The sequence below is a fragment of the Calliphora vicina genome, chromosome 1, assembly GCF_958450345.1.
Source record: "Calliphora vicina chromosome 1, idCalVici1.1, whole genome shotgun sequence".
NCBI classification, from domain to species: domain Eukaryota; kingdom Metazoa; phylum Arthropoda; class Insecta; order Diptera; family Calliphoridae; genus Calliphora; species Calliphora vicina.
Window position 1 is genome coordinate 77,603,284 of NC_088780.1, and position 25,061 is coordinate 77,628,344.

The 25,061-nt window shown below is 37.7% G+C and overlaps 1 protein-coding gene across 1 annotated transcript in view; it reads left to right on the forward strand.

The window, feature by feature from the left end:
- Positions 1–3,534: 3,534 nt before the first annotated feature.
- Positions 3,535–25,061, forward strand: part of LOC135963217 (alpha/beta hydrolase domain-containing protein 17B-like) — a 149,528-nt gene continuing 128,001 nt past the window's right edge. The window contains exons 1-2 of the mRNA XM_065514984.1: positions 3,535–4,300; positions 4,359–4,538. Of these exons, the coding sequence (XP_065371056.1) occupies positions 3,837–4,300; positions 4,359–4,538 (644 nt within the window). The 5' untranslated portion in view covers positions 3,535–3,836. The remainder of the gene's footprint in view (positions 4,301–4,358; positions 4,539–25,061) is intronic.

Below are 25,061 nucleotides of genomic sequence, written 5' to 3' on the forward strand. Positions count from 1 at the left end.
CGTAATTGTCAAAAACCTATCTCTCGCAACAACAAAATCAATGGCGCATATTCATAAATCATAACTAAAGTCGGAACTAGTAAAACAGAAACTAAAAAATAGTTCATAGATAGTTGTAGATCCTATTCACAATTCATAACTAGCTTAGTTACTGCTTTGACATGTAGAGAAAACAAAATGTCGATAATATTTTGATCGATATAATCGAATCAAAATCGAATGTAATTAATTAAAAGCTATTTAAAAAACTATTTTTGTTCTCTAAAAAGTACATACAAAATTTATAGTTATAGTTTGTATGTAAATCAATTAAAATAAGGGCATGTAAAATTAAATTGTTCAATAGAATGTTGTCGACAAAAAAAACACATCTCTAGATTATTTTATTTTTGTATAGATGTATTAAAATGAAATCAATCAGCTGTTTTTTTGAATGTATTAGTTAGTTGACATTTAGTTACAACTATACCCATGATTAAGTGATAACTAATTGTGCTGAAAGTAACCAATTGTGAATAACTTAAATAGGTACTTAAAAAAGTTAACACTTGGTGATCGTTTATGAATATGCGCCAATGTATTTGTTGTTGTTTTATCAAACATATTTTTTGTTGTATTTTTGTTTGACAAATCGTAATGTCTCGTCTCTATGTACAATTCTCTATGTTGTTGATGAAGTTGGCTGTAGTTGAAGAGATGCCACTGGGCCGCTTAGCTGACAGTGTTGGTACACTTTGGTACTTTTCTGTTCACAGCGTGAACAATCTCAAAATTTTCGGTAGAAGCAAAATAAGCTTTTTTTACTTAATACATTACAATGAAAGTTGAAGATGGATACAACTGTATTTTTTTTGGCGAAATTGTAGAGAAAATGATGTAAGATTTTTACAGTGGGTAGATGTGAAAAAAGTGAAAATTTAAAATTTTTGAATTGACTCTCTTTAAGGCATTTTACTAGTAAAAATATTTTAATATTTATTTTTGAAATAGCTGATATTTATGTAGATTGAAAAAAACAATCATAATTATTGCTATGATCTCATTTTTTTTTTTATTTTTTTTATTTATTTCAATTAATTCATTATACATTATACACCTTGCGAAGCCATTAAGGCTTGTCTGCAGGTGATTGTACACTATGAACATTTAAATAATGTTAAATATAATAGTAAAGAGCATTCATTGCTGATTAATAAAAAAGTTTTTAATTAATTTTTTCCTTTTGTTATGACTAGTTGTACCATTTAGGATTTCAATTGGAATTTTATTGAAGATTGTTGGTAGGGCGACTGATAAAGTGCTTTTTCCGTAGTTATTATTGTGTTTTGGTACAGTGTATCTTCCTTCAGAATTCATACGGGTTTGGTATCTGTGACTTATTTGTAGTAAAAATCTTGGATCCTTGAAGTATTCAATAGCCATAGTTGTCTGAAATACGTTTCTGACGTCGAGGATTTGCAGATCTTTGGCTATATTGTGGGGTCGTATGATTATGTTGTTGTTGTTTGTAGTAGTATTAGTAGCTGGGGTTAAGTTAGTCGTATTGTTGTAGTTGGTGATGTTGAGTGTAGTATTGAAATTGTTGTTTGTAGTATCTGGAGTAGTTGAATTATTTTCTGTGTCTATATCGCCTATGTTAAATGTAGAGTTATGGTTGTTGATATTTGGTCTGGTTGTGAAATTTGTGTTTCGATTTTTGATGAGAATTTTTAACAGCTGGTTTTGACTTTTTTGTAGTTTTTTACATTCTAGCGAATTTCCCCAAGCAGTTATCCCATGACGAATGTGAGACTCAACTAATGAAAAATAGGCTTGTCTCAGCACCATGTTAGTAGAGCAATAGCTTAGGTGGTGTAACATATATGCAGCTTTTCTTAATTTCTTACGGACTTCTTCTATATGAACTTTCCATTTGAAATTTTGATCGACATATACTCCTAGATATTTGTATGTGCTTACAATTTCTATTGTGGTAGAGCATTGATCTGATACATAATTAATATTCTTAACTTCATTATTATGGAGACAATCGGCGGAGTGAAATATTATTTTTATATCCGTATATAAAAAGTGTCGTGGTTTAATGTGCATAATTTTCGTCTTGGATGCATTAATTATCAGACCGTGATCATGGCACCATTTAATTGCGATGTCGAACTCACGTTGTAATATTTTTGTAGCTATATTTACATCTTTGTGAGCAACTACAATAGCTGTATCATCAGCATATGCAAAGGTTTTAGATATTTTTAACGCATTAATAAGTTCGTTAGAATATATCAAATACAAAATGGGACCTAATTTTGAGCCTTGTGGTACACCATAGTCAGTTGCAGTTTCTTCGCTCAATGTATTGCTAACTTTGACATAATATTTTCTTAGATTGAGGTAGTTTTTAAATAGTTCCAGCGAATTTCCCCGAATTCCTATTCTTTCGAGCATTTGTAGAAGTTTTACGTGCGATAGGGTATCAAATGCTTTGCTGAAGTCGATAAACATAGTTAGACAATGGTGATTTTTGGTCAGTTGTTCGTTGATGTAGTACGCAAAGCTCCCCAGTAGCATGTTAATGTTCTTCCCTTGTTGGAATGCGAATTGGTTTGTATTTATTATTTGTTATTTTTAATTGTTTTTTTATTAATACCTTAAAATGGAATTTAATAAATTGTTATGTTTTTGTAAAAGCTTACTGTTTTTTCTTTAATTGCACTGGTTTTTTGACCTGGGTGTATTGTTTTCCCGATTCCAAATCTGGATACCCTAGTTGTCATCAATGTAAAATTTCTTCTTTTTATGATTCGGTGCGATTAATTCATACATATTTAATTTACTTAAGTACCAAAAATAAAAAAAAACAAAGAAATTAATAAAAAAAAATCATTCAACACAAAATATAAGCAAAATACACCTTAGTTTTCCAATCGGCAATCGCTCTGCTGTTGTTCTGCCGACGTTATTGATTGTGCTTAGCAATAAAAATTGCTACGTGGAGACCAGGCTAAACAACCATAAATAATCCATCAAGTCTCACAATTCCATCATTAATAAGTATAAATAATCTGTTGATAACTTTATTAAAGTATTTCCATTTTTATTGCTTTAAAGAAATATAAATTTGTTTGTTGTTTTTTTATTTGTCAACAATCACTTTACTGTCAACTTAGTCATCTCAAATGTAATGTGAACGTCTTTGACTAATCAACATTTTGGTTAAACGCGTTTAAAATCCAAAAAGTCAACATAGCATTAGGATACTACAAAATAAATAAAAATTACATTTAATAGGCATTAAATGTAAAAAAGTCGTTTATCTTATCGTATTTTTCATGAATTTTAGGGGAATTTTGTTTTAAAGTTCATACTAGCAAGAAATATTAAAATGTTAGCTATAATATGAAGACATTTTCTGAGTGTACTTAGGTCGATACTACATATGCCGTTTTCAGAGCAATCTGGTAATACCTTGCTGCCTTTGTTCGTAAAAATTCACCAATTTATAATCATTAGTTGCGGTATAATTTATATCTTATTTTTAAAAGATTTAAATTTAGAATTTAAATAATATGCAAGAGCATTTGATTGTAGTAATTTATTTTAATCTTCGATAAATAGTTCATGTGTTTCATAGCATTTAGATTTCTACTAACTCATACAAGTCTGCCGAAAATATGTATACACTATTTTTTGTTGTGAATATCCACTACAAATAACTATCGCGTCAACTTTTTAACAATAAGAAAGGAAAATAATTGAAATATTGCAATTTAATAGATTTTTATATTTGAATTTTTAAAAATTATAATAATTTTGACAAACAATTGAAGTAAGAAGTCGATATGTTCAGCATAAGTGAACTTTGTTGCATGTTTTGTTGCCCACCTTGTCCTGGACCAATAGCTGCGAAGTTAGCTTTTCAACCTCCGGAACCGACATACAAGTTAACTCCTGCTGATGATGATAATGTAAAGTACAATCTTCACCTATTTGATCGCGCCGAATGGCAATTCTCCGAAAGAGATAAATCAAAGGTTGAGGCATTTTTTACTAGAACTTCTCGAGGAAATCTCATCACTTGCATTTACGTTCGTTGCAGTAAAAATGCTAAATATACATTGCTATTTTCCCATGGAAATGCTGTTGACCTAGGACAAATGAGTAGCTTTTATATATCATTAGGTTCACAACTAAACTGCAATATATTTGGCTACGACTACTCGGGTTATGGAATGAGTGGGGGAAAACCATCTGAAAAGAATCTCTATGCCGATATTGAAGCTGCTTGGCAGGCAATGCGTACAAGGTAAACAAATTATTTTGTGTGTAAAAATAATGAACTCTGTGTAATGTTTTTCGAACAGATTTAATATAAGTCCAGAAACTATAATTCTATATGGCCAAAGTATTGGCACTGTACCAACTGTGGATCTTGCTACCAGACACGAAGTGGGAGCAGTAATACTTCATTCACCTTTGATGTCGGGTCTAAGAGTAGTATTTAGAAATACAAAAAGAACATGGTTTTTTGATGCTTTTCCAAGGTAAATTTTAAAGTAATATTAATAACAAATTTAGTATATCGTTGCTGTATAAAGGCAAAATTGTGTTTATTTTCGTCAAAATAAAAATCCTTTTTTTATCTCTTCTATCAATTTTTATAGGAAAATGTTAGAAACTTTAGTACGTTCCAGAGCTCGTGCACATTAGGGTTATATATTTTTGAATTTTTTGGCTAATATAGAGCCAATGAAAGTTATTTAAAAAAATGGTATTACTTTTTCGGCGTTGTCAAAAAAGTTCACCCACATAACACGGTAATGTCTGAAATTTTTTTATCCAAAAATTAATTTATACATTGATTTTTTTAATGAATATATCAACCTTGCGCGAATCTATATCTACTTTTTTAATTCGCCAATGAAATTACAATTTCTTACAGCAGGCTAGCACGGATCAAATTTGCATAATTTGAACGGAAATATTGGATTTTAAGTGAAATATAATATCTTGTTGGACGATTTGGAACTATTAATTCGATTTTGCGAAGTATTAATCCGAATTAGTTGTTCCATTCTGTAAATTAATCATGAATAAGATATTCATATATGTATATTCTCCTACTTTTAAACGACTATCGACTTTCATATGATGGCAGATTAATGTAAGAATACCATGGGAGTTTTCGAAAGCAAAATAAAAGAAATTGTTTTTGGACGGATTCAATTTTCTTTATATAGATTTCGTATTGCGGATCCCAGACAACTCGAGCAAATTCTAAAATTTGTCTCACAAGTGACGTAAACAATTGCCTTGTGACATAAAGATTATCAAATTATTTTCCCCAGCGTTTGATGAAACCCAATATCCCTTTGGCTTTATTAATAGCACTGTGCACGACCTTGACACTTCTTTAGACTTTTTGTAAAAATATGGGACAAAATTTTTAAATGGAGGGATATTTGCTTTATCTTCTGTTATAAAATCAAAAGTTGTGGAAAGAAATTAATCATTTAGAGGTAGTTTTGTTTGGTTTTATATTCGCTTAGAAAAAATTAAAAGATTAGGTTTAGTTTCCATTTTTTCATGCCATTTTAAAAAACAAAAATTTTGCTAAAAATTATTATATTTCTAAAACGACTGCGGAAATTAAAAATGTGTTAAGCCTTTCTTAAAGTTTATTCAACAAACTAAACCGTTTTTGAGTTACGAGAATATATGTTGTGCAACATCCTCCATTTTCGAAATAACGGTTTATCTCGGAAATACGAGCTAACCTAAAAAAACGGTTAGTACCACTGAATTCAGTGAATCCGAATTGGTTTAACCCGCTTGACAGTTTTTTCAACTAGCACAGTGTAGTTTGTGAAATGTGAGAATTAAAACATAATTTATTATCAAGTAATACGTTGATGCTCATTAATCAAGTATCTACAGAGTACTGGACTTCGTCTGTAGAATGTCATTTGATTACATTTTTTCAAATTTAGATCCATTAAATTCTTATTATACCATTGGCTAAAATTATCCAGATCAGGTTGAAGTAAGGAACATTGGTTAGATTGGTTTACGCTAAGAAATAGCTTAACGTCAGCGACATACATTAACATTTTGGAATTCTTAATACAGGATGGTAGAACATTTAGGAATATTAGAAAAAATACTGGACCCAAATGACTACTTCGAGGAACACCAGATATAACTGGAATAATTTTCGATTTACAATCTCTCTGAACAATACACATTGATGTCTGGTTTTAAAGAACACGATCAAACTACATTTTTTTCAGAAAAGAACACAAAGAAGGGTAAAGGCAGAATAAATGCATCATTTATGCCAGAAAAGAAAACACCATCAGTCAGTATTTGTCAAACATTAAATTTTTGGAATGAAAACTGATTACGCTTTAAAATGACGTGCATTTTATGATACATTTGTAAAGGTAGGATCACACGATTGCCGCAATACACCAATTTTGTACAATTTTTATTGTGCTGAATTGGGGCCCAATAAAGAAATTGTCCCAATCAAATTCTCTGCAATCACATGATTGCAAATTATAAGTTATTCAACTTTTCGTTAACACCTGACAACGCAACTGAAGTTTATTTGTCATCCATTTTTCACTTTACTATTTTACTAGTGTATTCATTCGAGTAATGATCGTTCGATTAATCGAATTATTATTCGAACAATTTATAAATTTCCATTTTCAAATAACGAATAATTCGAACAAGTTATGTGTCACGAACGTACGTTCGTACGCTTTTGATGTCCATAGAATATTGAAAACAAAACTTTTCCTAGCATTTTTTTTGCGATTCGATAGCATTTTGGTGGCTCTATGTTTAGTGCAAAAAATGGATTTTATCGATAGTTATAAACTACATGTGATAATGAACGTACGCAAAATAGAAGTCAACTTTGGCTGACAGTAGTGAAATTTAAAAATCTGCGAAATGTAACGGAATATTTTTTTTATTTATTTTTTTTAAAAGTGTATTAATGTAGGTGTCTATCCGGTATTTACACAATAAAATATCTCTATTGGTTTTAGTTTAATTGGCTTAAGTACCGGTCGCGAACGTACGATTTTTCCATATGTTTTTTTTTATTATTATCACCATGCATTTACCCATAAATATCTTCAAATTTCCTTAACAAATATGTAAGAAAGTACCGTCGGTCAAGCCCGACCATATAATACCCTACACTAAGTAACATTTTTCTTTTAAAAATTCAATAATTTATATTCGAGAGTGATTTTCGAAATGGGACTTCTATGGGAGTTATGTCCAATGACACTGTGACACAAAATCGAACTTTTCGAATCGGAATGGGATGAAACCAAAAGCAAATGAAAGCTTACGTTTTCCATAACAAAACCCTAAAGGCTTTTTTCTAGTTCAGCGCTAAATTGTTTGTACATTGATAGCTAAGACAAGGTTTTTTGTAGTGCTCGACGAGGAGATTCTATACATGTATTTTTCTTTTAAATCAGAGCAAACGAAAAATAGTATTGTATTAAATATTTAACATACCGACGTATCCTACTTTGGGAACCCCTGCCCGCGCCCTTGGTGGGCTTATGAGGTTCTAGTTCAAAACTTTAATTCGACAATACTTCCTCTTTTCGCATGTCAAATTTTATTAAAATTGGAAAAACCGTTTAGAAGTTACAGATTTATTTCGCTCTTTATTTTTCTACACCCCTGTACAGCGCCCTCTAGCGTGAGTTTTAGGTAAAAATAAATATCAAAAATGGATTCCACGACCCCAAAAATAGTAAGATACCACAACTTTCCGGGATAATAAAAATAAATAGGCATTGTTTTATCAAATTTTTAATGATATTTTCTTGTTAGCCAGCGTTCCAAAATCACTAACTTCAAATGCGTGTAAAAAAATCTAGCGCTGAACTAGAAAAAAGCCTTAGGGGTTTGTTATGGAAAACGTAAGCTTTCATTTCCTTTTGGTTTCATCACATTCCGATTTTGGTTGTTGCACAGTATTATTGACCGATCACCATGAACTTAGGTCGTAGTTTATGTCTATGTGAATATTATATGTGTGTGAAGATAAATTTAAATTTATTTAGCATATTTTAGCGCAGCCCATTTTGCAGCTAACAGAGGAAATTAGGAAAAGGGCTCGGATATAGAAATAGTAGTCCTAGGTTCACTGAACTGTAGTAGTGGGATATCTGAAATAATTTTGGGATTCCAATAAATTTGAGTTTTTTGAAAAAATAAAACTGTAGCCCGTTTCTGTATTTCTCCATTCGAAAAACTTTCCGTATGTAACGATTGAATTGCTACAAAAACAGTGTATAATGTAACAAAATATGTTTTTCTCGCACAAGAGTTTCTGTATCTTGAGTTTGCGAGAATTATCTGTTATTTAAATAATTTTCCAGCAATTATTGGAAGGATGTGAGAAAAAGTGTTTGTGTAACAATATTTTGCGAAAAGTTTCTCACAATAACTGTCAAAACAAGTCACATTTGAAATTGGTGTGTGAAAAACTAAATTTTAAAAAATATAGATATTTTTAATTTCGTATGTATAAATATGGAACCCAAATCAGCCGAAAATGTAAGTAGCACAGAGTTTGAATTAAATAATTATATATACACATGTAAGTACACATAAATGTGTTTCTAAATTATTTTTTTAAATTCAGCAGTTATAAGCGCCACACTATACTTTTTGTTTTTCATTTAAATGATGACAATCAATAAAATACAATTGTTATATTTTGACATCTTAATTTTTTTTTTAGCTTTTCGTTGTTTTGTTTTTTTTTTATAATTTCTTTTTTCGTTAAAGTTTCTCTTGTATTTGACACATAGGTTTAGGTTTAGGTTTCCAGGCAGCCACGAAATGAAGAAAAAGAAGAGCAGCTCACGTGGGTCCAAGCAGTGGTCCCTTTGTGTTACCTGAAAGTAGAAGAAAACAAAAGAAAGAGGGACAGAAATAAGTGAAAAGAGAGAAGGAGAAGATTAAAAAAAAGTTAAGAAGGAGATGTCCAAAGAAAGAGAGGGAGGAGATTCAAAAGTTACGTGCCAATGAGTCAGCGGTTATTAGGTTCTCTAATAGATCCCCGTGTCAGGTCTTTTTTTAACCAATTACTACTTCCTATAAAGGCATTAATGCCCTCAAGCCTCATATTCGAGAGCTCAGAAAGACTATTTAGGGAACGATGCCCCAGAAACCTTAGGCGTAAATCTCCTAATGCCGGACAGTGACAAAGTAGATGAAAAATAGTCTCATCCTCCTCCTCGTTCGACAACTTCTGCAGAAGTCGTGGTATAGCAGACCAAGTCTCCTAGCGTGGTTACCAAAGGTGCAGTGTCCAGTTATGACCGCCACTACACCACTCAATTGTGAGCGTGTAAAGCCAAGAAGATGTGTTGTTCGTCCCCGATTCAGTCGGGGCCATATCATCCTGGTTATAGTGCATGTGGGTTCACAACCCCATCTTGTCTGAGCGAGCTCATAGTAGAAATTACTAATTTGTAGCTTGCATTTGGATAACGGAATCCCACATAGGAAGTCTATGTCTCCGTCAGGTAACATGGCGCCTTTTTTTTTTGCCAGATCATCAGCAACACAGTTGCCAGTAGTATCCCCGTACGCACTTGAGTACGACTGTTGAATGTCTCGCCATCCAACAGACAGAAACTCCATAAAATAGTGTCGGCTTAATAACCGTATCACATAGCCAGTTAACGAACTGGGGTCTAATACCCCACTGCGTACCTATCGCCTTCTTACAGACATACATAGCCATACATACATTTCTCCTGGGAGATAGCTCTGTCCTCAACACTCCTGTCGATAATCGCCCTTACAAGTGGGTTGCGAGCAACTTCAATGTAAGGCCATCTTACCACACGAGCCTCTTGCTTCGGACGTTTAGTCCTCGGCTGTGGATTATGCTGGTGAAACAGCTCCTCCTCAGAGCGTTGCCGTTTGGGCCCAGCAGATGCGCCTTGGTTCGCTGCATCTGCGCTTTGAGGAGGGTTTGAACTGTCCAGCTCAGCCAGTTGGGACTTAGCCCAGCTTAGTTTCGACAATTCGTCGATGTTAATAATGCCCATGGCGGCGCCCCCACGAAAGCCCTCCTAGATGGTTCTTTGCGAATGGGGACGTTCGGTTCTGCCGTAGTGGCGGGTGAGGCTACGGTGGTTGGACCCGACTTCTGGTTCGACGATCCAACCTGTAGCATTTTGGCAGGGACAACTGTCTTATCGACAGTGTCCAGCAAAGGGGTTGTTGCTGGTGTATTACCAGCGAGGGCTAATGCAGCTTTAGAGGTGCTCGGCTTGAAATCCAAGGCTACCTCGCTGCTTTTAATCAATCTGTCACCAGAAGGTTGGGCAGATGACTTTTTGCAATCAGCCAACTGACCCCTGCTGACCTTTTGCTGTTGTTTGTTTTTGTTTTGTATTTGTGTTTTGACCTGTTGTCAAAACAGTATCACTAGACTAGGCAATAGAGTTGGGTTTATTAGCTTAGTGAAGTGACCGCTCTTTTCAGCTCAGCTCACTGAAATGAACTAGGTCGCTCTTTTAGCTCATTAGCTCAGTATGTTGTATAATGACCATTTCATTTTGAGAATTGCTTGTAGTGAATTAAATCAATTATTTCTGTTGTTAGTTGTAAATACACACAGTCTTTTGACAATTAGAGATTTATGCGTGAAATAATTGATTAAAATTTTAAAAAATCAAATTGTATTTTATTTAAACTAATATTTTTGCGGAAAAAAGAGTTAATTTTTTATTATTTCTAATTTCCGATGCTAACCAAATGTTTAGACAATATTTGTTAAGTAGAACATTCACTAACTCTTTTACCACAAAATAATAAAATTACCAAAAAACTCAAGATATTAACTGGAATTTGAAAAAGGAAAAATATTTTGATGATCTGATAATTGTGATCCAAAATAAAAATGTGACAATAACTAAACCAATATTAATATTGTTGCTATTTTTTGGGGGTTTTCCCATTTACATAATGTTAGTTAGCAATTGGCAAAATATATATTTTTACCTGACTTACAACTTATATATATATGATCAACAAAATTTCTACTAAAAATACGAAAGAAAAATAGTTTTGTGGTACAATTTGTATAAAAATATCAACATTAACTTAATTATTTTATGATATAACAATATATAAATTTAATTAAGAATATCAGTACTTTGTATTTTTTTAATTATGTTTTTGGTAGATATAATCCCACTAATGTATTTTTGAAATAGTATTTTTTTACTAATTACATACTTTCAATTACAATTATTATTTTAACAATAACAATTATGTATTTCCCTTTTTCATTATTATTTTATGAAATAAACATACAAACTGTAGCAATACTCTTTCTTTATTTCATTCTACATCACCATACCTTAAATAAATTCACACTCATTCAATAGCACACATACATATAAAAATTCATGAAAACAAAAACAATTTGAATAACTCTAATAATTCTTGAAACAGTTCATACAAACGTTGTATCATATCAAAGCAAAAATATATACACGGCAGCATACGATCATATACATACATAACAAACCTACATTCGAATGATCGTTTTATTTTTGTAGGACACAATACTCACTCACTTTTCAATGTCAGTGTGCGAAAGAATGTTACAGAATTGACGAGTAAAGTGAAACGTGTGAAACATTGAAGATGACAAATGTGCTTGTGCAGCTCTTTCATGAGTACTGAAAGAAACATGAGCATAAAACAAAACCGCTCAGTTGAAAACGCTCAGTATGATGAATGATTCACTTCGCTCAGTTGAGTGAATAGTTCAATTGAACTAGGTCATTCATGAGCTACACAACTCTACTAGGCAATTGCTCCCCCTATCCGCCACCTGGGAGGCGTCTGATGGGAGACTGAGAACTCCACACGTTAAAGTTTATCTTGTATTTGACACTTAGGTTAGGTTACGTGGGTTGCTCGCAATTTAGCGAGTTCACTCGGAGGCCTTGTGGCCCATTGTGATACCCTTAGAAATACTATTGCCTTATGCTGAAAATTCGTACATAAAGTGAGAATAGTTTCCCTCCCTAATTTCGTTGACTATGTGATTCCTGTGATCTCCGTGGGAACCAACCGGTACTTCTAATAAATCTGATCATATTTACTAGTGACACATCTCTGAGACAGTCCAGATCATGGAAAAGAGCTCTACCAAGATGTAGTAGTCTATGCTCTTGTAAGGCTGGGCATTCACATAGAAGGTGCTGTACCGATTCCTCCTCCTCTTCATCTAAACAACTTCTACAGTAGCTATAACGTGGGTAATCCATACGTTCCGACATATGTCCAATCATACAGTGCCCAGTAATTATACCCGTAAGAAGCCTGATCGGATTCCTGCTAAGATACAAAAGAGTCCTAGTTTTATCCTCTGTCAGATTGGGCCAGAACATTCTTGATATTCTACAAGTGATGATATTTGACCACCTGAGTTCCGTCTCACTCAAAGCCCATTCATCTATCAATCTCGATACTGTCACCAGGGGAGTGTGAATATCCCTTTGCGCTAGAGATACGTCCAGGGACGACCCGTTGGTTGCGCACTCATCAGATACTTCATTTCCCCGGATGCCCTCGTGTCCTGGAACCCATATCAACTCGACGTGATGTTGTGTCAGTTGTGCCAGTGATTTGATACAATTGAGAAGACATTTCGACCTGATCACGTTGGAGTTAAGAGCCTTGATTGATGCAAGGCTGTCCAAGTAGATATGTATAGTCGAAATTTCGAGATTCAGTTCCCGGATTCTTCTCGCGGCTGTACGGATGGCATAAATCTCTGCCTGGAAAACCGTGCAGGTATCGGGTAATCGAATAGACATCAGAAGGTCCAGTTCATCTGAAAAGATTCCCGAGCCCGTGCCTCATTCTGTCTTTGAACCATCAGTGTAGATTGAGATCACGTCATCCCTTAGGACAGAGTTCGCGGCCCAATCATCCCTTGTCGGTATTCTGGTCTTAAAAATTCGGTGTAGGTATTATGTAATCCGTTTCCCGCCCTATGATTGGCCTGCCTATCTTTTGTAGGATGGTGCCATGACCAATACGATCATGCTTTAGTCCGCTCGACTGTTTAAGTCGTAGAGCAGACTTAGCAGAAATGCATTTGATATATATATCAAGGGGAGTTAATTTAGCATCGTCTCTAGACTGGCCTGAGGGGTAGAATTCATAGAGCCAGTAATTGCAAGACATGCTAATCTTTGCACCTTGTTTAGAATAGAAAGGTGAGTCTTAGTGTCTACCAATCTCCACCAAACAAGAGCCCCATAGGTCAAAATAGGTATTATGACCGCGGTGTACATCCAGTGTACAATGTATGGTTTAAGACCCCATCTCTTCCCAAAGGTTTTCTTACATATATAGAAGGCACATAAAGCCTTCTTCATTCGACTCTCAGCATTACGTTTCCACGAGAGCTTAGAGTCCAAAATTACGCCAAGATATTTGGCTTCGCTTGAAAACTTCAGAAAAGTACCATCCAGTCGTGGAGGTCTGAATTCTGGAGTTTTATATCTTCTGGTGAAAAGATCCAGTTCGGTCTTGGCAGGATTAACACCTAGACCGTTTTCCTTGGCCCATGATAGCAGAACGCTGAGAGCTGATTCCATGAGTTCACTTATTGTGGGAAGAAACTTACCCTGAATAAGAAGCACAACGTCGTCAGCATATGCGACTACTTTGGTACCTATCCTGCTGAGCCTGAAAAGGATTTTATTTACGACAAGATTCCACAGAAGTGGAGAGATGACACCACCTTGTGGTGTGCCTCTTGTCACAACTTTCCTTGTCCTACCAATGCCCATATTAGAGTTAATGGCCCTGCTCCTAAGCATATTTTCTGTCCAATTTCTTATCCGCTGATCAACACCTAGATCACCCAATGCATCAACTATTGCGGATATGTTTACATTATTAAACGCACCCTCTATATCCAAGAAAGATGCCATAACATACTCCTTTTTGTCAAGTGTCCCCTCTATAGTTCCGACAACGTCATGCAAGGCAGTCTCCACCGACCTCCCTTTAAGGTATGCGTGCTGTGCCCTACAGAAATTATCAGGGGAGAGGATGTTCCTGACATGGATATCGACCAATCTTTCCAGTGTTTTCAATAAAAACTATGACAGACTGATCGGTCTATAGTCCTTGGCGGTACTGTGGTTTACCTTTCCCGCTTTGGGGATAAATACCACTGTAACCTATCTCCATTCTTTAGGAATGTATCCTGTTTCCAGGCTGTACCTAAATATCATTATAAGCCATGGCATGATGGTTAAAATCGATTTTTGGAGTAACGCTGGGAATATGTCATCTGGCCCTGGAGATTTATAGGGCTTAAAAGATGACACCGCCCACGAAATTTTCTCCACGCTAACAATGGAGCTAACTAATGCACTTATGTGGATTTGAGAAGCTGCAAGGTGCTCCGAAGCGGAAAGTGTGTCTCCATAAGTAGTTCCAAAGTTTCGGTACTGCTTTCAGTAAAGTTACCATCTGGTTTCATCAGGAATCCAGGCGTACCAGGATCTTTGGATAGTACCTTTCGTAGACGCGATGCCTCCGTGGTATTCTCCAGTTCCTCACAGAAACGTTCCCAAGATTCCTTCTTTGCCCGTCTGGTTTCCCTTTTGAAAGTGTTGAAGCTTTGACGATAATCGTCCCAGCTCAACAAGTCTTGATCCCTCTTCGCCTTACTAAAAAGTTTTCTACATTCCTTCCTTAACTGCATTAGTCTAGGATTCCACCATGGTTGCCGGAATTTCCTAGGTCCCTGCCGCTCCCTACACGAAGCATAGTAGGCTTCCCTTAATGACCTGGATAGAAACTCTACCGAGTCGTCCAAGTCCCGTGTACCATTTAGTCCATCCATTGCTGGAGGTGGTATGGTGTCACTAAGATTACTGAATTTGACCCAGTCGGTTTTCCTAGGATTTCTAAAGGGTTTTTCCCTATCCAGTGTAAGCTGTATCGTAAAAACTATCCTGTGGTGATCGGAGAATGAGCACTCGAATGAAAATCTCCAATCAAGAATTCTAACTGAGTCAGTGTTCCCTAAAAAAGTAATATCAATGACCTGCTCCCTGATCCTATTGAAGAACGTTGGTCTATTACCCCTATTGCAAACACTTAGGTTAGTAGATAGAAGGTATTGAAGTAAACACTCACCCCTGTCATTTATATCTGAGCTCCCCCACAGAGTATGATGGGCATTTGCATCGCATCCTATGATGAGATCATGGCCCCTTGTGTTACACCAGTCTACAAGTGTGCGTACAGCACGTGAGGGCGGATTAACTTCTTCGTATGGTAGGTACGCAGATGATATGATTAGTGTTGGTAACCCTTGTCGCTCTATTGCAACTACAGTTAAATCACCAGAACTATAATTAGATAGAAGGAAAATCTTAATGTCTTTTCTGACCAAAATACAGCTCCTTACTTTACCTTCAGGGGTCGGAGAAAGGAGCACATAGTTTCGTGAGCGGAACCCTCGAACTTTACTGGCTACAAGCCAGGGTTCTTGGATTAAGGTCACGTGGATAGCTTCCTTCTCCATGAAGCGCAGCAAATCGTCCGATGCTGCTTCGGAGTGGTGCAGATTAATCTGTACCACTCTCAGGCCGCTTGGGTTCACCACTGCGCTTCACCGCGGGCAAGATCAACCGTAGTTGGTTTAGCCCGTACTTAATGACGCCTTGCGAAGAACGCAGGAGTCGGAGGGAATCTGAACCGATTTTGATCCAGAGATCCTTGCCTTCTCCTTTGTCCCTCGAGCGTCCTCGTTCGATCGTCCAGTCCTCTGTGCCAAGTTCCTTGTTCTGACGCTTTATAAGTGTTAACGTGGCTTCGTCCTCCAAAAGAGGAGGAGGAACCCACACTCTCACCGTCGTACGAAAAGGTACTTGATCCAGTGGGACGATTTCGATTCTTGCATTGGGCCAGAGTTCGCCAACTCCTCGGATACAGTTTCTGAGAAAGCCTAGAGCCTTCTCCTTACCACACCCGATGATCTTGACACCCTTTAACCATTTGGCGCCGTCGAATGCATGCGAGTTCGTCAACTAGTGCCCGCAAGATCTTCTCCTCCAGAAGCAACCATCTGTCCGTAGTCATTTTCCCATCAGGTTGACTACGATCAATGATGGCTACTTGTAGCTCAGGTGCTGATGATAAGCTAGTTGATGGTTTCAGCCGCTTACCCTCAGACACCAGCGTTTCACCTGAACTTTGCCGCTTAATACTAGGCCTGCTAGCTGGACCTTTGGCAACCGTCGCGGTTCCTCGAGTAGAGGAGATTGCGGACAGCACCTTGGATGTTGTGCTAGTAAACGCTTTTCCCTGGTGGTCAAGGACGCGGGATCTCGTGAGTCCAACGTCCTAACATACCGGAGAGAGCGTTTGTAGCCCGCCAACCTTTTCCGGTCCTGTTCTGAGTCCTGTTTCTTGTTTTTCTGTTCTATGTCTCCCTTTGCAGGGTCATGGGCCTCCGGATTGTGTACGTCTTCCTTCGCTTTTAGCGGCTCGGAGGACACCATGAGTAAGTCCTCCTCATCAGTCTCATAAAGGTTTAACCCTTTCAGACCTGAGAGGTTGTCGTCCAAAGTCACTCTTTCCTGTCTTGTCAGAAAACTGTTCGGTCTGTCGTTAATCCCAGTAGCATCACCGACTACCAGATCCGGGATATTCGTCTGATACGTCGCAGTCACAGTAGCTCCAGTGGCACTCAGACCTGTGGCTTCCGCCTGAGTACTCACGTTACCCTTGGAGATTTTAGCACCCTCGACCAAGGACATATGGCCGTCTTTATTTTTTGACATTTCATGGGGGGGGGTTTGGCAGTTTATACCTCTACCATAGTTAAGAAAAAAAGACACTGCCGCTCCACAGGAGTCATTTGACACTTAATTACTGGAAATATTCCAGTAAGAACAGAATCTGTGTTGTCTGTTTTCGCATTAAAATACGGAAACACTTTTTTCTCGCACATCGATAAATTATGGAATTTTTTGTTTCACACTGGAGAGGATTTTTGGCCATTATAGAAATTAGGAAAAGGGCTCGGATATGACACTATATAAAAATGGTAGTCCTAGGGTCACTTAATGGAACTGTGGTAGTGGGATATCTGAAATAATTTTGGGATTTCAATAAATTTGACTTTTTCGAAAAAATAAATCTGGAGATGATATTTGGCCATTATGGAAATTAGGAAAAGGCCTCGGATATGACACTATATAGAAATTGTAGTCCTAGGGACACTGAATGGAACTGTGGTAGTGGGATATCTGAAATAATTGTGGGATTCCAATAAATTTGAGTTTTTTGAAAAAATAAATCTGGAGAGGATTTTTGGCCATTATGGAAATTAGGAAAAGGGCTCGGATATGACACTATATAGAAATGGTAGTCCTAGGGTCACTGAATGGAACTGTGGTAGTGGGATATCTGAAATAATTTTGGGATTCCAATAAATTTGAGTTTTTTTAAAAAATAAATCTGAAGACGATTTTTGGCCATTATGGAAATTAGGATAAGGGCTCGGATATGACACTATAAAGAAATGGTAGTCCTAGAGTCACTTAATGGAATTATTGAAGACTGCCTTAAGGCGGTCTAAGATGGTTAAGTCGTCCTATATATAGGACATTGGGGTCACAACAATTCCAAAAAAATTTAGTATTTATTCACTTATAAATGTACAAAATTTTACTTTCCGTACAAACGTGATATGTCCATAATGACTCAATATGATATTTATGAAAATATCACAAATTAAAAATTCAATGACTCAAAAATAATAACAAAAATAATGCGATCACACAATCTCCCATGAGGTATTGATGAGTACTAGAGATGAGCGAAATTTCCATACCTGTGATTTAATCACTGTGATTGAAAAATCACTGGTAACAATAGTTACTGAATATAGCAAGTAACAGGTACATTTAAGTCGTTCTTTCATATTTTTCAACATTCACTGGTAACGTTTTTGAAAAATCACTGGAACAACTGTATATGTATCGTTCATTCACATTTTTCAAAATACTGTTAAATGTCGTACTTTTATATTATTCAACATTCACTGGTAACGTTTTTAAAAAATCACTGGTAACAAATGGAGAAAGTAAAAGGTACTTTTAGGGCATTGTTAACCAAACTCTCACAGCAATAAATTTGCTTCGTATTCTAGTGTTACGATGTGTGTACACTGAACAAAATTTCTTATGAAAATATCCTTCACTGGAAACACTTGTAAAATAACTCATGTTCGGTTTTTAATTTCGGTTTCACATGTATAAGAAACTCACACATAGACGGTGCCCGCGTGCGTACAGCTGGAGACCAATGTTTTAGGGCCTAAATGCGAACGAACATTTTCTTTCTTATTTTATATTGAAAACAACAAATAAATTTAATTTTTTTTATCTTGTATTCATTGCAATTACAATGAACAGCTGAGACTACATACAAATTTTATAGGACAATCTGAAAGTAAGTGCTGAAAAATTAGGTCCTGTAACACCATGGGTCGTTCAGAAAGACAATGACCCAAAACACACCGCAAAAATTGTTAAAGAATGAATATTGTATAAAGTGCCTAAGCAGTTATATTCACCTCCGCAATCTCAATGTTTTAACACAACAGAGCTCCTGTCGGAAATTTTAGACCGGAATATTGGAAAACAATGCATTTTATCTAAGGACGAACTCTGAACCCTCTTTATCGGAAGAGAGGGGGGAAATTACTGAAGATATAACAGAAGCCGTATAAGCTAAATGGGGACCAACCAAATATAAACTTTATTTTTGGTTTTTGGTGATATAAAATATAACGCTACCCAAATTTTCCACGAAATTGATTTTAGTTTTCAAAGTATTGTTACGTTTTAACCTTTTCAAAACGTTTGTTTATTTCCTTTAAATAAACCGGATACTTTTGATTGCAAATAAAAGCCGTTTAGTAGTTTAAAAATTTTAACAACTCTTTATTTATTTAAAATGTACAACAACCACAGAATTAAATAGTCACTCAGTGTTTTTTATACACGTTTATAAATTCTCAGAAATACAGACACTTTATAATGTACACGAATTCACTTGAAAAACACAGCACACTCAGTTGATGTTTATTCGAAAAGCGTCTCTGATAAACTCACTCACGACTGCAACCTCTGCCACTATTTATAACACTGCCATCTGCACTCTAGATTTCTCTTTAAGTGTCTAGAGGTTTCCAATACATACGCCATCTGTGGTGTACTTTCTACAATGTTCTTTAAATGAATATTCGAATTCGTATATACGGTCGCAGCAAACAGCGTTGCCAACTTACGATCAATGGTCAACTGAAAGATTTTATTTAATGTTAATAATGCCCACATATATGTTACAGTTTGCTATTACAGCACTGTTATTTGAAAGCATTAGGCTACTTTTAAAATCGTTATATTTGAATTCAAGTACAATTTCGTAACACTGCCCCCCGCTTAAGCCTGTTCGTCCCGAATAGGTATAGATTCACTTCTCCCATAGGCAGCTAGTCGTTTCAGATGTTCAACCTTAATTCCCGATATCGGTCTTCCACATTTCCGTATTCTATAAACCATGTCGTCCAATTTCTTAACAACCATATGTGGTCCTTTGCAGTGATTTGTTAATTTGGATGACAAACCCTTATTACGTTGTGAGCTATATCTGGTTTTCATTTGGCCATTTATCATTTTAATTCGTCTCCGAACGAGTTCATGCATTTCTTTTTCTGCTGAAGCACCTTCACCCATCTTGGAACCCGGCATGATGATCTTTTCACTGCGGGACAGACCAAGCACTCCAACAGGAACCATTCCGTCGTTGCACTGTTCAACGAGGGCCTCCATTGTTACATGGCCACTTTTCACATCTGCTGGTTCCAACACCAACCAACCATTGTCTATACAATCCTCCACTTCCTCACGGGCCCATACCAAATCCTCTGCCTCAGTGCTAGCTCTTTTTAAAGGTGGCTCCTGTAATGCTTGATGATTCGCCAGCTGGTTATTTCTTGATGGTGAAACATATCTGGTTCGCTTTCTTGGTGCTCTACAGTTTCGCTGAATATGACCAATTTTACCACAGTTATAACATTTAATTTTGGTTTTACATTGTTTCTCATTTAAAGCCTCTACAACTGCCTCTTCTTGACATTGAACATTATTCAAGTCCGACACCTTTTTATCAATGTTGTTGTTGTTGTTGTTGTAGCAGCATGAACAATTTACAATAATCAATCTGGATGTTCTGGTGGTTCTGCATGTTGTTTAAGTCCAAGAAATTGAGCTACTTCAACAGGATGAGTCCATAAATCCATTGGACTGAGTGAAGTAGGGTTGGCTGAACAGTTAAATATGTGGAGGGTGTCATGAGGACCCTGACCACATGCTGGGCATAAGTTAAGGACGGCACGGTCTATGCGAGACCAAAAGGCATTAAGCCTGTTGCTCCATCCTGGTCTATGCGAGACCAAAAGGCATTAAGCCTGTTGCTCCATCCTGATCTAAGTTGTGCCAGAACGACTCTTGTTCCACGCGGCAGAACCTTCTCGGCGTCTGCTATCGGTGGTGGGCGACCTCCAAGTACGACATTCATACGGTATCCTGCTACCGCGGAATTGATGGCGTCTCTGTGAATGTCGTTCAAAGCTGTCATATACGAGCGGCGATCAAATGGATGCTGCACATACCTCTGTATGTTCTCCTCGTATTTCCGAAGGTCCTGTCTGACATGCCTCGGGGGAGATTCCAACTGTGTGATGTTGAAGTTTGGATGACTCCTCCGATGACATCCCAGAAGGAACTGTTGCGTCAACATGACGTTGTGTTCCTTGACCGGTAGAACCTTGGTTTCCTCGTGAAGGTGGTGTTCGGAGGTTATTTGAAGGCAGCCTGTGACGGTTCTTAAGGCTGCGTTTTGACAGCTTTGAATATTTTTCCACTGGGTATCACTCAACGAAGGCGACCACACTGGAACAGCATAGTTGACCACTGACCGGCCAATCGTTTTGTAGGTAGCAAGCAAGGTTTCTTTGTCCATACCCCAAGTACTGCCGGCTAGTGCTTTGAGGACCTTGTTCCTATTTCGCAGTTTATGCGTGATTGCAGTGGCGTGTGCTGAGGAGGTAAAAAGGCTATCAAAAGTGACACCCAAGATTTTCGGGTGGTTCACTGTCGGAATTTGTACGCCGTCGACCATGATGCCTAAATTCAGTTTTACCTCCTTCGTCCAGGTGGTGAAGAGTGTTGCTGATGACTTCGTTGGTGATAACTGCAGGTTACGTGCAGTGAAGAAATTGTGGATTTCATTGAGATAACCATTTACCATACCGCAAAGCTCATCAACGTTGTGACCTGTTGCCAATATAGTACAGTCGTCCGCATACGAGATTATCTCTACGCCCTGTGGGGGCACTGGGAGTTTAGAGAGGTAGAAGTTAAACAGGAGCGGCGACAGGACCCTGCCCTGAGGGACTCCTTGTTTAACTCTACGGGGTTTTGAGCATTTGTCTCTAAACTCCACGAACGACTGCCTGCCACTCAGATAGTTCACTATCCATCTCTTCGTGTTGTTGGGCATTGTGGACTGCAGGATGTCCTGGAAGAGTGTGGCGTGACTGACAGTGTCGAAGGCTTTCGACAGGTCAAGTGCCACTAGGATAGTTCGTTCACAAGGCCTCTGCTGGTTTAAGCCCTGTGAGATCTGAGTGATTATGGCGGATAATGCTGTGGTGGTACTGTGCATTTTACGGAATCCATGCTGGTGACGAGCAGCTGGTAGTTGACGGGTCAGCTGGGGGAGGAGAAGAGCTTCGAGTGTCTTCGCTACAGGTGACAGCAGGGAAATCGGCCTGTACGATTGTCCCTCACTCGCGATTTTCCCAGGTTTTAGCAATGGGATCACTCGACCCATTTTCCAGACATCGGTTATTGTTAAGTTCCTCACTGACAGATTAAAAACCATTGTCAGGTACTCGACTAGGTGTTTTAGCATCAGCATGGATATCCCATCAGGTCCTATTGACTTTGAAGGCTTAGCTGTGTTGATGGCTTCTGCAACTTCAGTTGGCGTGTAAAGTTGTGGTGTGTCCGAGACTGGAAGATCGTGTAGTTTGCGGACAATACTTCTTTTCGCCTTGTCTCTCTCGGGGTGCTCAATGAATTGTCGGCAAAAAGCTCGCGCGCACCGTTTAGAGTCGGATATGGTGGTATCTGCAAACTTAATCGCGACCCTATCATCCTTCTTAGTCGGATTGGAGAGAGACCGAACTGTGGACCACAACTTGCCAACTCCAGAACTTAAGTTGCAGTTCTTCAAATGATCCAACCATTTGTTTCGCTTGTCCTCATTTACCAACCTGCTGATATCGCGGTTCAGCTGGGCGATCCTAGGGTCGTCAGGGTTGGTACTTCGGATGTCATCACGCTCATCTGCGAGTCCCGCTGCTTCTGCTGGGAAGTGCGGTCGCACTACGGATATTCTACCAGCGGGAATGAAGCGAGCGGCTGCTGCTGTGATGGTTTCGCGAAACTTCCTCTCTGCTTTGTGTACGTTGGAGGGAATCGGTAGATCTCTGAAGCCGTGCCAGTCTGCTTTCTTTTGGTTGATGTAAGTTCGGCATTCAGAGACGATGAAATCGTTGGGTCTATCCAGACAAACGATTATGGGTAAATGGTCTGATCCTAGAGAAATAACTGCACGCCAGGTTGTGCAGTTAATCAGACCAGGACTCGCTATGGTGATGTCTGGCGAACTTGCGCAATTACCCATAATCCGTGTGGGGGCATCATCATTTAGTGTGCAGAAGGTGGATTCGTCAATCTGTTCCGCCAGTGACGCTCCTCTCTGGTCTTCCCCAAGACTTGAGTGCCAGAGCTGATGGTGAGCGTTAAAATCCCCTAGGACCAAACGAGTATCACCATCTAGTAAGGTCCTAATGTCGGGATGGTAGCCTGTTGGACAACTGGCTACTGGCGGAATGTAGACATTATAGAGCTCCAACTCCGTATCTCCCGATCTGACCGCAATACCCTGAACTTCAAGATATTGGTCTCTAGAATTCAGATCGAGAGAAAGAGCCCTATACTGCCACGATGTTGTGTTGGCGCATAAATCTGGTTATCTCAGATATTTTCCCTTGGAGGCCATTGCAGTTGAACTGCAATATGGATATCACCCCAGGTCTACGGACTGCAATCGATGGTGTGAGCGGCGATGGTTGTTGCTGCTGCTGTTGTTGTATTTCCTGCTGTTGTTGTGATTGCGGTGGGGAGGGTGGAGGTGTGGCGTAGGATGACGACGATGATGCCGAAGACGCCGATGAACTACGTCGCTGGCAGCATGGGGCAACGTAATTCTCCGACCACTCCCTTTCATGATTTAGTCCGGAACAATTCCTAAGGTGACACCAGCCCAAACAAGAGTTGCACCTTAATTGTGTTGACATGTGGTGCAGTCGGTTCTGGCAAACCGTGCAGAACCATGGTCCGGGATTTACTTCAATTCCGGCACGGACCAGTAGGATGCGGAGCAGCAATGCCGGAAGGTGCAGCTCCGTGATTAAAAATTGTAAAGTTGTTGTTCCTGGGTTGACAGCCCTTGGCCGAGTGAGCTCGGGTCATTCCGGTGCGTAGAACCGGCTGTCGTGGGAATGCATCCACTCTGTTGTTAGTAACATCAGACACTTTCTCAATTTTCTTATCTGTGGCTCTAGAAGATTCTTGAAGTTCTGTTAGAAGTTTATCGTTGTTTACTCTGAAAGTTTCTTTCTCGTTGTTTACTCGAAGTTTAGCTACAAGCTTCTCGTTGTTTACTTTAATAGTTTCTAAGATGGTTCTAGAATTTTTTTTGAACTTCAGCTAACAGCTTCTCTTTATTAGCTCTAGAAGTTTCATTGGCTTCTTTAAATTTTTCCATCATATCAGCAAACATTGTGGATAAATCCATGCTGCTCGTTGTTGAACGTGTAGAAACTTCCATTTCTTCCTTATACTCGAATTTGTAAGCACCGATGTCAATTTCACGCCGCTTGAATTCGTCTATCAGCATCTTCTGCAATTCTGCCTTGTTACCTGCTGTTGGCAACTAGTTGTTCAACTTTTATTTCCTCAAACTTCATGCTTCTTAATTTGCAATCCCACTTCTGACACCAATTGTTACGTTTTAACCTTTTCAAAACGTTTGTTTATTTCCCTTAAATAAACCGGATACTTTTGATTGCAAATAAAAGCCGTTTAGTAGTTTAAAAATTGTAACAACTCTTTATTTATTTAAAATATACAACAACCACAGAATTAAATAGTCACTCAATGTTTTTTATACACGTTTATAAATTCTCAGAAATACACACACTTCATAATGTACACGAATTCACTTGAAAAACACAGCACACTCATTTGATGTTTATTCGAAAAGCGTCTCTGATAAACTCACTCACGACTGCAACCTCTGCCACTATTTATAACACTATTTATAATAGAGGTTTCTAATACATACGCCATCTGTGGTGTACTTTCTACAATGTTCTTTAACTGACTATTCGAATATACGGTCGCAGCAAACAGCTTTGCCAACTTACGATCAATGGTCAACTGAAAGCTTTTATTTAATGTTAATAATGCCCACAGATATGCTACAGTTTGCTATTACAGCACTGTTATTTGAAAGCATTAGGCTACTTCTAAATCAGCCGTTAAAATCGTTATATTTGAATTCAAGTACAATTTCGTAACAGTATTTTAGAATAATAAAAGATTAAACTCTAAATTTAATTTTAAGTTCAATCAAACTTATATATTTCTTTCTATAATTACAATATTTAGCTTCATAGATGAAAATGCTTGTTGTATACTAAATTTTGACTCTGACTGTATTAATACATATGCGTACATGGGAGTATTAAATTAGTTTTTGATTTCATTATCAATTTTTAAATTTGTCATTTCATTGTCAATTTTTAAATT